We start from the raw sequence: 15,887 nt of genomic DNA on the forward strand, positions 1-15,887 counted from the left end.
TCCAACTGTTGATTTTGACTCAAGTCATGATCCCAGGGTCATGAGATCAAGCCCATGTCAGAATTCACGCTGGGCATGGAGCCTGCTTGGGACTGACACTCTCTCTCTCTCTCTCTCAGGAATAAATAAATAAGTAACAGAAAAAAAAAAGTAAATGAAATAATTTAATGCCCATGATTCTACTTCTCCTTACTCTGAATAAAGCACATTCGACTGAGGTGATGTTAGAAAATTTTGCTCACTCTAAAATTCACGAATGCTATTTCTGATAAAGACTGACTGATAATTGCATTTGATCCTGAAACAATATAATTTTACACATGGGATACACCTTGAAAAGGAGTATAAAGTAAAACCTTGGTCAGTTGGCCCTTTCTGTACATTCATTCATTGTACCAATATTTATCGAGTGCCCACATTGGGTGAGACACTAGACTCTGTGTGCTGAAGATCAAGTGATGAGGTAACAGATTTATTTCTCTTTTCTGTTCTAGTTAGCAACTCTTCTCTGGTTAACTAAGGTTTAAACCAAAAGCATTGGCTAAAATCCTATGAAAATGCCTTCTTTCCTTTAGAAATAGAGCACGTAGAAAATGATCAAGGATCTCATAACATCTCGGCGATCTGGGGATGAGTGCCCGTTCTTATCCAATACGTGATGATGTCAGAGGCGTCTGGTAGGGAACGAGAGCCAGCTGCCCTTAGGGCACATGATGGATGTATTTAAGGAGCCTCACCAAGTATTTCTCAGGAGAAGATGACAAGGACTGACCTTACATTATGAAATAGTTGTTTGACAAGGGAATAGAGAAATTGGCTCATGGGTATCTCAAACTGCCACTTTGTCTCATACCTCGAACATAATTGGTGCCCCTTTCTGCACTGTTTCCCCTTTCACTACAGAAAAGGGGAATTCAGGTTCTCATTAGACACAACGTGACACTCAGACAGTTGGCAAAGCCAGTGACCTTCCCATACTGTTTGCAAACTAATCAGGAAAGCCTAAAAGCCATGCCTGACCTCTCAGGGGCTTCTTGCGTCACCAGAGGAAGGCAGTAATCCTGCTTCAGGGCATGACCAATTGGAAAGAGGCAAATTTCTCACAAACAGCAATGTGGCCATTTGTACCTAAGTGATAGAAAGTGCACAGGGCCTCAGCAGTGTGTCCTAAGGCCAAGGCTGCCTCTTCGTCCAGTATCGCCCAGTGATAAGATCAGGGCCCAGACAGGATTTTTGGCGAACTGCCAAATGTGTCGGAACAGATAGAGTCTGCTCATCTATAATCTGCCTTTATAAGTTTTCAGATGTCTCTAACATAAAGAACTGCACTAAATCTAGAACTCTACCCACCTCCACTTCCAAAAACATCTCTGACTTGAATAAAGCATCAAAAAGAGCCAACAGCTTAAAGAGCCTGCCTCCATGTGCCATAACTAGCTCAATCATTATGTAGAAAGGAAGGAGCATTTTATTTACTGACTAATACCCATGGGGTCATTTTTTTCCCACACCAAGACAAAAAAAATCGTCAAAAACAGAAGTATAAGAGACAGAGGAGACAAAAAACAAGCATGGAGACAAGGAACACTAGCTTCAGTCATGAGTAGTCACTCCAGAAGAGGCCTCATCACTGGGGATGATGGCTTTGATTATTGGAACTATCTGTGGAAGGACTAAGCAGCATGCATCCCGACAGTAGGAATGAGCAGTAGAGACAGGAGGTGACAGGAGACAGCAGTAGAGACAGGAGAGTCCTGCGCTTGATTCCGAATGCATGCATTCAACATCTATGTTCCCAACATCCTTCCAGGCCCTGCGGGGCTGAACAAAGATGAGCAAAACATGGCCCCTAAACCAGGAAGGCATACTCTCAAGCTGGGAACTCAGAAACAAAAATGCATAATGACCAGACGATGTAATGGCTTCAGAATCAGAAATACTGCAACGTGTATCAGGACCCCAGCAAATGTGCTGACCCAGTAGAATGAAGACAGTCAGAAGTGCTTCCCGGGGAAAACAGACTTTTAAATTCAAAATGCATTGTAGTTCTCCAGGAACCAAGGAGGGGTAAGGATATTCCAGACGGAAACAAGCGGGAAGGCAAGGAGTTCTGGGAAAGCTCAGGAGGCGGAGACCCATTCTACGTGGTAGAAATTGGGCAGGCGGCAAACGTAGAAATTGGAGTGGAGCAGGTAACCCAAGATGGTGCTGACAAGACTCGAGGCAGCAGGAATGCGGATTCCTTGCGCTGTCCTAGTTCAGCTGTCTGTCTTTGTCGTCGAAATCTTGTTTCCCTCAGAGCAGAGTCTGTAATTAGCATTTGCCGATATATCCCCAGTGATAGGAAAAGGGAGCAAAATAATTGTCCAATAAATGAAAATCTGAATGAGCTTCATTTGAAGACACAGGCAGGAGGTATCTCTCTCCCACGTTTGAAGGAAGAGCTCTCACCAGTCCTTGAAGTTTCTGGAGGTCAGCCCTCAATTACCTGGGAAGCTTTCTTGTCCAATATGTCTCGCCCGCCGAAGATGATGGGAAATCCGGGTTTTCTGGTGCTCGTACTGGCTGAAAAAGCACAAGTGTTTCATTTCCATATATTAGAGCAACAATGAGTGAGATGGAATGGGAGCAAATCAGGCACTCAAAGAAATTACTACAGCAAAGAAATCGTATCAGCAGCTTCCTGCACTGCAGGCCCTTAGCAGGGCCCTGCTGCTTGGCTCCATTGTAACGCTGCTTCTGCATATCCGTCAGGAACCGCAGCAAAGTGAGGAGAAACTTAAAAGACATGAGGTTATGGTTTTTTGTTTTTTTTTTCTTAAAGGTGAATTTTCACTTCTTTAATCTTACGTTTTAGCTGAATTGATTTGAATGGGTAAATCCCATTCTAATGCACTGGATATGTTGTTTTCATAGAAAACAGGGGAAAAAAACACCTTTATAGATCTCAGTCAGACTAGTGCAAATGGAACTTGGTGGGAGTTAGAAAGGGGTCTCTAATTGTCTCCTAGCAACCGTTACCATGGTTGTGGATATTCCTCATTTCCTTACAAAGTAAAAAAAAAAAATTAATATAAAAGGAAAAGTAAAGAAAGCAAAGGATGTATGTTTTTTGAGGAGGAAGGAAACTGGTTGGCAGAATGCTAGTACTTTTATCTTGGAAGAATTGTGAATTCTAGGCATTGATTGTGTTCAACTAAAATTGTTTTAGTTGCTGCTTCAAGAATACCTCTTAAAATAGTTTCTGTTATTGTTGTTGATATAAACATTCAAAAGCTCAGTTTCTTTTTTAAAAGATAAAAGAAAATCTAATAATTTTAGAGAAATAAGCTAGTGTTTCTAGCCTTAAATAGAAAGCTGCTGTGTAGACTTGTCTACTATGATTTAGAGAAAGGCAAGTAATATTCTTCATTAAATGGGAGACAGAGGATAACTATGTAATTTATTCCATTAGAATTCTGCATCCACTCTCCAAATGCTTAAAAGGCAGTGAGATTGACAAAAAGGAAGCAAAGCACCCAATATTACCTTTGAGGACACTTTTTGGGGTCTTGTAAACGTCAGTATAACCACACTGTATAAAACCTCCAGTGTTCCTATCAGACAGTTGAGTAATAGAGTGCACTACCTGCCAGTACGTGAAGTGACGCATCTTTTAATCAGTGATTTCGTTAGAAAGGTAACAGGACAGATTCATGCTTAATCCTCCCCTTACGCTGCACACATCTTCCCTACTGATCACCTAGATTTTCTCTGCCCTTGCGTACAACTGGTGCCAAGTTTAAGATCAGATTATGGGGGCTCCTGGGCAGCTCAGTTGGTTAAGCGTCTCTTAAATTTGGCTCGGATCATGATGTCACCGTTCGTGAATTCAAGGCCCACATCGGGATTTTCTCTCTCTCACTCTCTTCTCTGTCCCTCCCCCCCACTGTCTCTCTCTCAAAATAAATAAATAAACTTTAAAAAATATATTAAGATCAGATCGTGGAAGGAAGTTAAAATGGTGTCATTGTTACAAAAAAAAAAAGAAGAAGGTCCGCATGATCACTGGTAAATGGAAGGAAGATCAAGATTATACACAGGGAATTTTCTTTTCTTTTTTTTTAAGTTCCCCACCCCCAGTGTCACATATACCAAGAGATTGTTATGTTCTTCCAAGTCCAGGCCTCAGTTGTCTGAATATTGCCTTATGTCTTTTCCTTTATAACCACAGAATCTATACTGGAAAAAAATTTTTTTAATTTATTTTAATGTTTATTTATTTATGTTTTTTTGAGAGAGAGATAGAGCACCAGCAGGGGAGAGGCAGAGAGAGAGGGAGGCACAGGATCCAAGGCAGGCTCCAGGTTCTGAGCTGTCAACACAGAGCCCAACGCAAGGCTCGAAACCACAGACCATGAGATCAGACCTGAGCCCAAGTCGGACGCTTAACTGACATAGCAGCCGGGGTGCCCCAGAAAAAAAAAATTTTTTTAGTTCTCTTCTTGTAATAAATTATGGTTATTTTTGCTGGTTGTTATCATATGTAAATTTGAAGGTCAAGTATTTTAATCCAGTATAATGACATAACAATATAAGTATCTTGCCCATAACATGAAAGAAACTAATTTTCTGGTCTCTGCCCACTGTACCCTATCATTTTCCTTTCTTAATCATGAACATAACATTCACCCATTTGCTTGGTTATTCAGCAAATATTTATTCCATACCTCTCCATTTCCAAGCACTGTGTATAAAATTAAATCAGTTGTGGTTCATTCCTTAAAGGAATTTCAAATGTAAAGGAAAACAAGAACACAAGCAAATAATATAGCACAGTGTGGAAAGGTGTAATAAAGACTAAAGCAAATGGCTGAAAGATGAGTCAGAACTCCCCAGGAAGAAGCGGTGGGAAAGGGCCTTGGCAGATGGCAGAGGGAAAGAAGAGCCCTGGGATGGAGCCATTGGCAGGGGGGGGGGGGGGGGGGGGTGCGGGTGGCTGGAAGCAAGTACGTGTGGTTGGAACATCAGGTGCAGGGGAAATGAGAAGACGCTCATGGCAAATTGAAGACAGGTTCCAAAGGGCTTCACAGTCTCTGTTAAGTAGTCTTCTATTCCGCATAGCCTTTAAATGTCAGTGGGTGTTTTTAGATGTGATCTGATCGATCTGTGGTTTAGAATGATAATTCTCATGACAACATAGAGAATGGACTGAAAGGGGAACAGACTGGTGATCAAGCGAGCAATGGTGCTTCGTCTTTATTTTTTATGTCTCATGTATACCAGTAGTTAGCTTCATTTATTTGGCGTCTATATCACACATATTTATTGAGTGCTTATCAGAGCCAGACAATGTCCTAAGCCCCCCCGCAAGTCCCTGACTCGTGAGGGAGCCACACAATAAGCAAGTAAATATCTAATGCCAAGTTGTGGTAATGAGAAATTCTTAAACGTATTAATTAATGTCTACTTTGCCAAGCACCACGAGATGCACTTAATTCAGGGATTCATAGTCACCATTACTTTGGTTAAGATTTTGAGAAGCTCAAATGATTAGGGTTTAAAAAGCCATTTAAAAAATGGTTTAAATTTTTTAAATTTAAAAATCATTTAAAAAATGATTAGGGTTTAAAAGAAAATTTCCTTTGGAAAATTTAACAGTATTGTTAGTTATGGATAATAGTCTTCATGGGAATAAGATCCCTACACACCTACATGCAAATACAACATACAGACACTGAAATAGGACAATATCATTTATTAGGGAGAGACATATTTTCCCTGCCTTTTTTCTCTTGATAATGACCTTTCATTTGCTTGTTTTTTTTTTTAATAGCTTCAGAGTTAGTCACTTGAACAAATGTAAAGAGTTTACATAGAAAAGTCTGTATCTGTCTGTGAAGATTGGGTCTCTGCGTACATCTCTGTCTGCACTCTGAATCCACTTCATAGGAACCTGGTTCTATGCACCAGCTGCTTTCTGAAGTCCAGCACCAAGCTGTCTGAAGTCCAAAAAACTTAATAAATTCCCCTATAAAGAAAGCATTCTCCTGAAATAAAAGTAAAGAGAGTAACTCTGGGGTCATATGTCTTCTGTATTTAACTAGTCACGGTTTACCATCTGTTGAATAGATTACAAACGTGCAAATTTTAGAACTCGTGACTAAAAAGGTACCAGCTGGCATTATTACATAGTTGAGGCACTAACACAAAAATTATGGACAGAACATATCTTGAATATGCCTCAAATAGTTCCGTTGACTTTTTATTGTGGGTAAAGATGATCAACACAGAAGAGAAATAAGAAAATGCCGCTAAAGCAACTCAAGTCTAAATGTATGTGACGCTTAAGGAAAGCGATGAGTAGAGAGTAAAGCTGTAGGAAGGATGTCCTTAAACAACCTTTTAAAACTGTTCTACAGAGCTGTGTACTCTATCTGGCTCTTGGGATTTTGGTGAACATTAGCATATTAAAGTCTCTAAAAATTCCTATAGCAAGGCAGCCTCAAACCTTATTTAACCTGGTGTTCCCTGCAAGAGTGGCCACAGAATTTCTTGCTCTCTCTTTAGCTCTCCCTCTCTCTCCCTCCCTCCCTGCAGTCACCTCTTTACATTTTATTTGCCTAGAAAATACAGGAAAATAAAACGTTTCCAAGAAAATAAGGGAAGTTTGAATTAAAAATGAGAGAGGGAAGAATGTTCAGATGATAATATTTCAAATCAAAATGATAAGGAAAAGAAATACGAAATTAAGGGGAGAGTGGTAAGAAGATGGTATACTAACAGGAGCCCCCAGAACCAGTGGTTCATTAACACTTCCCTACACAATCAGAGACTCTCAGGTTGGCTGGATCTTAGAGGCCATCTTTCCCATAAACAACACCTTTCCAGGGTGCTTATGCAAGCCATGTTCGAACATAGTTGATGTATAATTCAAATATCCCCTCACAATTATCCATCCCTTTGAAACCTATGTGACAATATGTGACATTTGAAGACATTTTTTCCCATCACCACCAACCCCACCCGCCCCCTCAAGTTTTCTTTATAACCCATAAATAGATATTTATTCAGTGACGACATGTCACGCAAGCAGGGAGGGGGCAGAGGGAGAGAGAGAGAATCTCCAGCAGGCTCCACAGTCAGCGAAGAACCCAACATGGGGCTCAATCCCACGACCCTGGGATCATGACCTGAGCTGAAATCAAGAGTCAGACACTCAACTGACTGAGCCACCCAGGCACCCCAAGAAATAAAATATTCTGGTTTATATACTCTATAAACTACTGTTTATGGGGTTTTCAAAGAGAACAACATAAAATGTATTTAAAACTGCACAGAAAAAAAAACTATATGGTACATAATTGAACCTTTAATGATCACTTTGAGGTTGTCACATAAATAGAATTATCTACTGGATTGAGTTGCACTTACATTAAAGTTAGACTATATACTTGAACTGTCATCTTAAATGTATACCTGATAGGGTACAAGGTAAACAAAACTGAATGCAAGTTATTGAAGCTTTTTTGCTATTAGCTTTATTATGGATATATGAAGAATTTGCAAACCTAAACTTAAGATATGTTAAGTTTTACCTGATAGCATTCCATCTGTGTGGCCCTGTACCAATCTGCTACAAAACGGGACTAGGGAAACCTTGCATATATGATACGATTCAAATAAGCAGTATGTGCAGATAGGAGATTATTTAAAGGAAAGGAATTGGGTTTTTTTGGTTCCTTAAAAGAAAGCTGGTTTTTCTCATCCACAGCCTTGGCATTTGCCTACTACCTAATGTGATAATGAAGGGCACTGTCATAAATGTCTGTTATTTATTTTCCTCTTAGGAAAGATGTATAATAGCTGGCCAAAAAATAAGTCATTTTTCTGACTGCTATGGCCTAAGGAAGGCAATGGGGTATAGTAAAAAAAAAAAAAAAAAGACGAAATTGTAGTCAAAACATCTGGGCTGGCATCCCAGCTTCATCACTTAATGACTGTATTTATTTAATGTGTTTTTTTTATGAAAGCAAAATATTCCCCCCTCCACCTACAGCTCATTAGAATTGTTCAAAAGAATTATTTTTTTTTACATTTGTTTATTCTTGAGAAACAGAGACAGAGTACAAGTGGGAGAGGGCCAAAGAAAGAAGGAGACACAGAATCCAAAGCAGACCCCAGGCTCTGAGCTGTCAGCACAGAGCCCAACATGGGGCTCAAACCCACAGACTGTGAGATCATGACCTGAGTCGAAGTCGGATGCTTAACCGACAGAGCCACCCAGGCGCCCCATAGAATTGTTTTTTATATTGCTTCTTAAAAAATAATCTCTGTAATTAAAAAAGGGCTTTGTGCTCACTGGCTCTTTCAGGCCGCTATGTGTGTTTCACATTCGAAATCCCAAATTCCATAGAACCTTCTGTGCCTCTCTGCAAATATTTTCAATCGCTAAATTAAAACACTGTTAAACAGAATGGATCTCTGCTAAGAGATGGCCATTGTTAACATGATGAGAATCCTAATATTATTCAGTCTCTGTGGGTGTAGAATTTTGGAGCCACCATAACAGTCAGAGAGAAGGATATATTCTACAATGTGCTTTTCTGTAGCTGTTGGCAGTTACCATGCCGAGGTGAGGGGTGGAGACAGAACTAAACACCTGCGTTTTAACACTTGGTTTTCGCTCCTAGTTCTACGACTCCATTCAGTTCCTACCCCCAGAGGGCCCTCGGTGGGGAGAAGTGATCTACAATCTTTGTTCTAGAAGGATGAAACTGAAGGGATTTTTTTAACATCTGGAATACATTCAAAGAAAAAACCAATAGCCAACCAGTACTAAGTATGGATGTCCTTAAAGTATATAAGACAGGACAAAAGGAAAAAGCATATATTAGGAATGAAAAGAATTTATTAAAGATACTGATTCATCCCTATTTCTCTATATCAAAATAAACCTTTTTTTCTTGTTTTTTTTTAGATATCCAAATTTAGATATCCAAATAAAATCATGGTATTTCATGCAACTTGAGTCCTTGATTATACTCAGAGATTAGGAACTCAGAATATAACGTACATGTGTTATGCTACAGAGATGAAAGCTTGGGACAGTTACCCAACAAAGGTATTTTTTTACCCTTAACAATGTCACTGTCACATTGGTAATTTTTTTTTTTAATTTGGAGACTTAGTTTGGTTTTCCCTGAAGCAGATCTTAAGACAAGGATTTGTGTGTAATCAGTAGGTTTGGGAGTTGAAGAACACACTGGAATTGCAGTGGAGAAATGCAATCAATTAAAGGCGCATTTGTCTAGAAAATTGCCATGTGGGTGACCAAGGCTTAATCTCATTTGATATTAATGCAAATTACTAGAGGATTATTGTAAATGTCATTTGAAATTAGTGTAAATAGAACACACATGTCAGACTCCTCTCTTTGGCATGGGCGTTGGAATACTTCTGCAGCAGCTCCCGTCCGTCTCTGTACGGGGGCTGCTGGGGAGGAGGGCATTAATTCCCTGGCACCTCTTGCCTGGCCTGCTAGCCCGCCCCACCATGAGCAAAGTGGGCTCCAGGGATCAGAGAAGAGCCCAATGTCCAGGAAATTCAGGTGCTGGCAGTTACAGCAGTATGCACTGAAGTGCTAAGAGGAAAAGCATTGGTGGGCCATCAGTAGTGTCTGTGACGCTCACTGGCCATGCAAACACATGACTTTAAGCCTGAGAAAGACCCTCCCCTGACATCTTTTACCGGAAGGCAGTCAGCCACTGTTCGGAGCTTCCGAAAAATGAGTGTGTCCTAATTAGAAACTTCTGTAATTTCTAACATCTTCAAGTGTGGAAGGAAAAAATACAGTTGTGTGTGTGTTTGTGTGTGTGTGTGTGTGTGTGTGTGTGTGTGTGCACATGTACTGATGAGAGCTCTCATTCTCTGTCCTCTCCCTAAATCTCTTCTCACACAAATAGCCTTAGTTCCTTTTGTTCTGGGTTTCTTCATGTTCCCCTCACTGACTGTGAATCACATCCCCAGAAGTAAAGGTCCTGTTGTTCTCTTACATGGTTGTAATTGAACTCTGCAGTGTGTTTGCAGAAATCCTTTGCCTTACGTTTTTCTTTTGGTGAAACTGAGGTAAACTAGCTAATCAAACGAAACAAGGGAAAGCTTTTGTTTCTCTCTATAGTAAGGTATTTTGAAGCACCCTGAAAGTCAACATTCAGGAGGCATCTGGGGGGTTGGGCTTTCTACAGAGACAAAGGACTAGTGAGTGACTGCCCTCGTTACAGTAAGTCTCCACCATTGACGAGGCATCGTGTCCCCCACACCACCAGGTAGGCTGTACTGGTTGGCCACTGTCATGGAATTTTCTGGAACGTGATAACGTCTGGGAGAGGAATTTCTAGCTGCCTATTAAATCGGAGTAAAAGGAGAGCCAAAATCATTCCTACTCGGGTGTGCCATTGCCGTTCTCTAGCTTGAAGATAGTGTTCACTACAGTGATCGTGGCTTCGCAATAACAGTGGGAGGTAATATACAGCACCTCGTATCTAGAGAGACCCCTGAATGCTTTATAAACCATTGATACAGAAAGGATTCACGTAAAATTGTATGGTGGGTTAAAGGCCAAACTCCCACCATTTACAAGTTTCAAATTGATCTTAATATACTAGTGTTTGTGGCATTTATAGGCTAACTTCTTTATTCATCCACTCAATCAGCATTTATTTAACATCTATTCTGTCTTTAAAATTACCTTGTTCTCCCTGCAAAATGATCCCACTTCTCCTTCAAATCCATGGCACACCCTTTACTTGGTATTTCAGTCATTTCTGTTTGAGGCTTATCGTCTTAGGAGAGAAATTAAACACTCTTATAACTGCAGCACCGACTTATCTTTTTAAGCCTTGAATCTCCTTACCCTAAACTTATACATAGGACACATTTATTGAACTAAATTTATTTAAAGGTGGGGTCAGGGCTCCTGGGTGGCTCAGTCGGTTAAGCGTCCGACTTCAGCTCAGGTCACAATCTCATGGTTCATGAGTTCTAGCCTGACGTTGGGCTCAGTGCTGACAGCTCAGAGCCTGGAGCTTTCTTTGCATTCTGTGTCTCCCTCTCTCTCTGCCCCTCCCCAGGTCTCTCTCTCAAAAAAAAAAAAAAAAAAAAAAAAAAAAAATCAATCAATCTACATTTTAAAAATTAGAAAAAAATAAAGGTGGGATTGAGGTGAAAAGTATCCTGGGTTCATCCTTCCCTAATTTTAATAAATGAATAAAGACTTAGAAGTTACAGTCATAAAGATTATGCCATAATTTGTTAATAGAACAGTTTGGTGAGTGCATCTGGCATTTACCTTATTAAATATGCATAGGCCTGACTTTAGAACTGAATCTTTTGACCAGTAACATAAATATTTCTCAGCAACTGTTTCCTAAAAAACAACCAAGAGAAAGTAATCAAAGAAATCAATTAGTGCCTTTTCTGAAGCATTTTATTCTTGTAAAGATGGGTTCTTCTGAAAGTGTATAATCAGTGTAACTTGTACATTCTCCCTAACTCACTCTTTAGAACTCTGAACAGACACTTGATCATTATTCTTTGTTCATTTATCATTCTCTGTGTCTTTTAAGAAGATAACAGAGATGGAGTCTCTACTCCTACACCTTTCTGTCTTTATGAAAGGCCATAATTAATTGCTGCAGCAAAGTCTTTGTTGTAGATATTGCTTTCCCATAACAAGTGGGCCAAACACACTGTGTGTTGTGCTGTTAGATATTAATATCTTTCACCTCACACTGTTTATTTTCCTTCTTTATAAAGAATAATGTCAGAAATAGCAAGACACAGGTGTGGTCTGCACCCAAAGTCCAGCCACTCAGATTTTTTATTTTGTTTTGTTTTTATACAACATAGTCTTCACTTTGGTTGAGATGACGACAGCCGTGGAGAACCATACCCGTGAGACTGTTGGTTTTACACAACCATAAAAACAATGGAAGAACCTAAGCAAATGACACCCGAGGTGCAGGGCCCTTTACTACAGAGTAATGGAGTATAAATTGGATTTGTTTTCACAAAGAAACTTCCATCTAGTGTTGGATGCTTGGCAGAGGGACCGAGATCTGGCCGTTATTAACCCCTGGCCACCCTCAGTCAGGGTGGTGAGTGTTCAAAGGCAGTGAGGCTCTCACATTCGTTTTACCCCAGCCAGGATCTGGCTCAGCAAAAATGGCATTCTCTGTAGCGTCCCCAGCCAGGGAAATAAATCCTCAGATCACTGCTCCCTGAGGCCCCTGGTTCCCAGAATGTTGAGGCGTATCACGCTCTGCAAGGCCTCTTCTGCCGGGACTTTTGTCACTTTCAATTGTTTGTGGTTTCTAAAAGTCCTCATCCCTCGAAAACGCATTACATAAGCTTTAATTTATGACAGCTCTTTTCTAGGCAGTCTGGAAATGACAGTAATTTCCTCGCAGAGACACCTAGTGCAGAATTTCCACAGCTTTTTCACATGTGCAAGTGTTAACTCTTGAAAATGATTCTAGGGGAAAGCACAGGTTACTGACTGCAGCCACAGAGAAACCCCAAGCCGAGAGCACTGAGAGAGAAGAGGCAGCATGAGCAGGGGGGCTTAAAGAGAGTGCAGAACGGCTTACACAGTCAAGCCAGAGAAAGTTCCAGTGAGTCAGCAAGAGATGAATAATGAATTGTCTTGTGGCAGCAATCCCTGCTGAGGTCAAATAGCAGGAAGTGCTGGCCGACTCGATCATCGACTCTGCAGTTTCCTACCAGTACCAGCTGTCAAGTGTCCCTAGATCATTGTCTTTTGTACAAGTTGTACCTGAGATTCCGGAGAAAAAGAGGGCTCCTGCCTGCCCAGCCCCCGCTAAATCACTCGGGTTTGGGTTACCCAATATGGTGACTAATTAAGCGGTTTCTTTACTGAACTTTCCTTATCATCCCGTCTCTGTATTGCTTGTTCTTATTTCTGTGGTGAGACTGTCAAGGGGTGTTCAGTTTTAGATAAACTGGGGACAGGATAAATGGGGCAATATAAAAACTACTTGTAAAACATTGCAGATGTGTAGTTGAGCTTCCTGGAGAGTGAAGTCTCCAGGAGCCAAGAGTAAAAGAAACTTGCACCCAGGGAAGTTGCCAGATTGGGCAGCCTGACTGACTGGGGGTTTCATGCTCACCCGAGAACAGGGACTTTGGGCTCAGCCAAGGCAGTAAGTTAGACCTCAGGTCCCTTTTAAAGCCACGTTCTAGAAGAGTGACAACCCAGTCAAAGAGAGGAGCAGAAAAAAATCTGCTTCCTGTACAAGGAGTCAGCTGAGTATTTTCTGCCTTGGCCTGGGCTCAGTGTGGTGAGGGAGACACCTTCTGTGAGAATTGGTCATCGCAACCTTCTTGAGGTAGATTGTCGTTTAAATTTGAATTTATTCCACCTGCTGAGATCTGGGACTCAGTGACATCAACACTGCAGTATTTGTCAGAACACACAGATGTGTGAAGGGTTATTGGTAGAGAATCTCCCAGAATTGTTGAAGGGAAATCCTCATACTTAGAATGCACGACATATCCTGAACAATATGAACAAATATTTCAAAGTAAAATTTCGAAACTGCCTTGTAGTGAAACTGCAGAACCATAAAAACAAAGAGGAGGTCTTGGCTATAACCAAAAAGGAAAGATTGCATGAGCAGAGACACCATTTCACCAATAGCCATGTGTGCAAAACCCTGTTTTCTGTTTCAAAAGGGTTTTCCTTTATTTTATACACAAGTCACCAATTTACAAAGAACTACTGTTAGAGGATGTTAAAATGCTAAAAGCAACTTAATTTTTCCTTTTATGATGAAAGTACATGAAATTCATGTATTGTGTTATCACCTTTGGGGAACCAGTGAGATTCCAAAGCTGCCCATCGGTAATTGTCATTAGATTTTCTCTCATTGAAGGAATTTTCAGTTTTATAGAAAATAAGAGTTGTAATTTCTTTTTTTTATTATTTTTTTTAAGATTTATTTATTTTTGAGACACAGAGAGAGGCAGAGCATGAGTAGGGAAGGGGGAGAGAGAGAGGGAGACGTGGAATCTGAAGCAGGCTCCAGGCTCTGAGCTGTTTGTTAGCACAGAGCCCAGCGCAGGGCTGGAACTCATGAACCGGGAGACCATGACCTGAGCTGAAGTCAGACGCTCAACTGACTGAGCCACCCAGGCGCCCCTAAGAGTTGTAATTTCTAATGCAACTTTATTCCTGCATTAGAAATTTCTGAGTTTCTAATTTTCTGAGTAATTTCTAATGCAACTTTATTCCTGCATTAGAAATTTCTGAGTTTCTAATTTTCAAAACATTTCTGAAAACATTCTTAGGGGAAAAAAATGAATCTAGCAGAGACAAAAAGTCTCTTGATGTTTTGTCTTTAGTCTTTTTATTATAATAAAATAATAGTCTATCCATATGCAGGGGGGAATTAACTAAGTATTCTATAGTATCAGAGGTGTCTACACACAGAGATTGTGCCTTAGAAAAACCTTGCTTCCTGCTCGGGACAAAAATCCAGTCTACTCATAGAAAATCATTCTTAACAATTGAAGACACCAGCAGCCTATCATACATTTCTATAAATTATCAACAAATTAAGGATGACTATAGTCTTTGGACCAGAATAATTTTAAGTTTCTTATGTTAGTGCATATTCCGTTATAGAAATATTTATATAAACTATCAGTTTGTTTTATCACCTTGTCATTCTCTTTGAGGGGATCATAGCATAGTAGTTTTCTGAACAAGAACAAGGTATAGTGAATGAAGAGTCATTTATACAGCACGATTGAAATTAGAGGGTTTTCTTTTTTACTTTAATCACTTAATTTTTAAGGTGGCTTGTGGATTTCTTCTATTATAACGAAAACTGTAACATTTTTTCTTCATGTTTCCACAAGGAATTATGCTACAATAGTTAAAATTCTGTTTTTAAAAATATCATTCAGTGAAGTTAAACAGGTTTTCTCTTATTTCCTTCTGTCTTTGCAGATTGTGAGTGTTGGGAAGCATGTTAAGGGTTACCACTACATCATTGCAAACTTGGTAAGAACTCTTTATTTTCTGTTTTTCATAAGAATTGCTCAAGCATTCCAGATTATTTTAACTGTGCTTTACAATAACAGTTCAGTAAATGAATAAACTATATTACTTACTAATCTGTTGGTAACACTTAGGATAATATTTTTATTGCAGTGGTCATTGTATTCATAATGTGCAATTCAATATATTTTGGTGCAGACTAGCTTGACATCTGCCAAAGCAACCTTAAAAGTAATGATAATGTTTGCTTTACTGTGATATCACTTGGCAAATCAAATAATGGTCTTTCCTCTGTATAAATGGTAAATGTACCCATGGATCCAGATTTCCATTACTTGGGCTATCACAAGGATCATCAAACTGATGACCCATGTCCTCTGATTTTAAGAAAAAGCAAGATTGAAATGACTATTATATAAGGAAGTCTTTTGATTGGGAGTGATCCATGTTTTTTTTAATTATGTCAGTTTTTCATATATGTAGAAGGTTATCGAACAAGATACATACATTAGTATAAAATCCTAAAAGGCCTAAGGCAAGTCCTTTTAGATTTCTTGGCAAGGCTTACCAAGTATTTCTTGTTAACTGCGGTGAAGAAGGAAAGCGAACTATGTGGAGAGCCATTCTCCTTGCTTTATTAGAGTGCCATCTGCCCCAAGGGCTTGCTCTCAAAAGTGGTTCATTTTAGAAAAGTTAAGAATTTTTTCTCCTTTTTCTCTTTTCCACCGTATATTTCTTTGGTGAAGATCTTTTGCTTACAACAGAAGAGCCAAAGGCTACAATAGAGATTTCAGATTTATCCATTCTTGTCATGTAGTGAGTG

The 15,887-nt window shown here is 39.8% G+C and overlaps 1 protein-coding gene across 1 annotated transcript in view; it reads left to right on the plus strand.

The window, feature by feature from the left end:
* Positions 1-15,887, plus strand: part of GRIA4 (glutamate ionotropic receptor AMPA type subunit 4) — a 263,655-nt gene that overhangs the window by 156,834 nt on the left and 90,934 nt on the right. Inside the window, exon 6 of the mRNA XM_042905825.1 lies at positions 15,014-15,067. Within this exon, the coding sequence (XP_042761759.1) occupies positions 15,014-15,067 (54 nt within the window). The remainder of the gene's footprint in view (positions 1-15,013; positions 15,068-15,887) is intronic.

This window comes from Panthera leo, chromosome D1 (assembly GCF_018350215.1).
Source record: "Panthera leo isolate Ple1 chromosome D1, P.leo_Ple1_pat1.1, whole genome shotgun sequence".
Classification (NCBI taxonomy): domain Eukaryota; kingdom Metazoa; phylum Chordata; class Mammalia; order Carnivora; family Felidae; genus Panthera; species Panthera leo.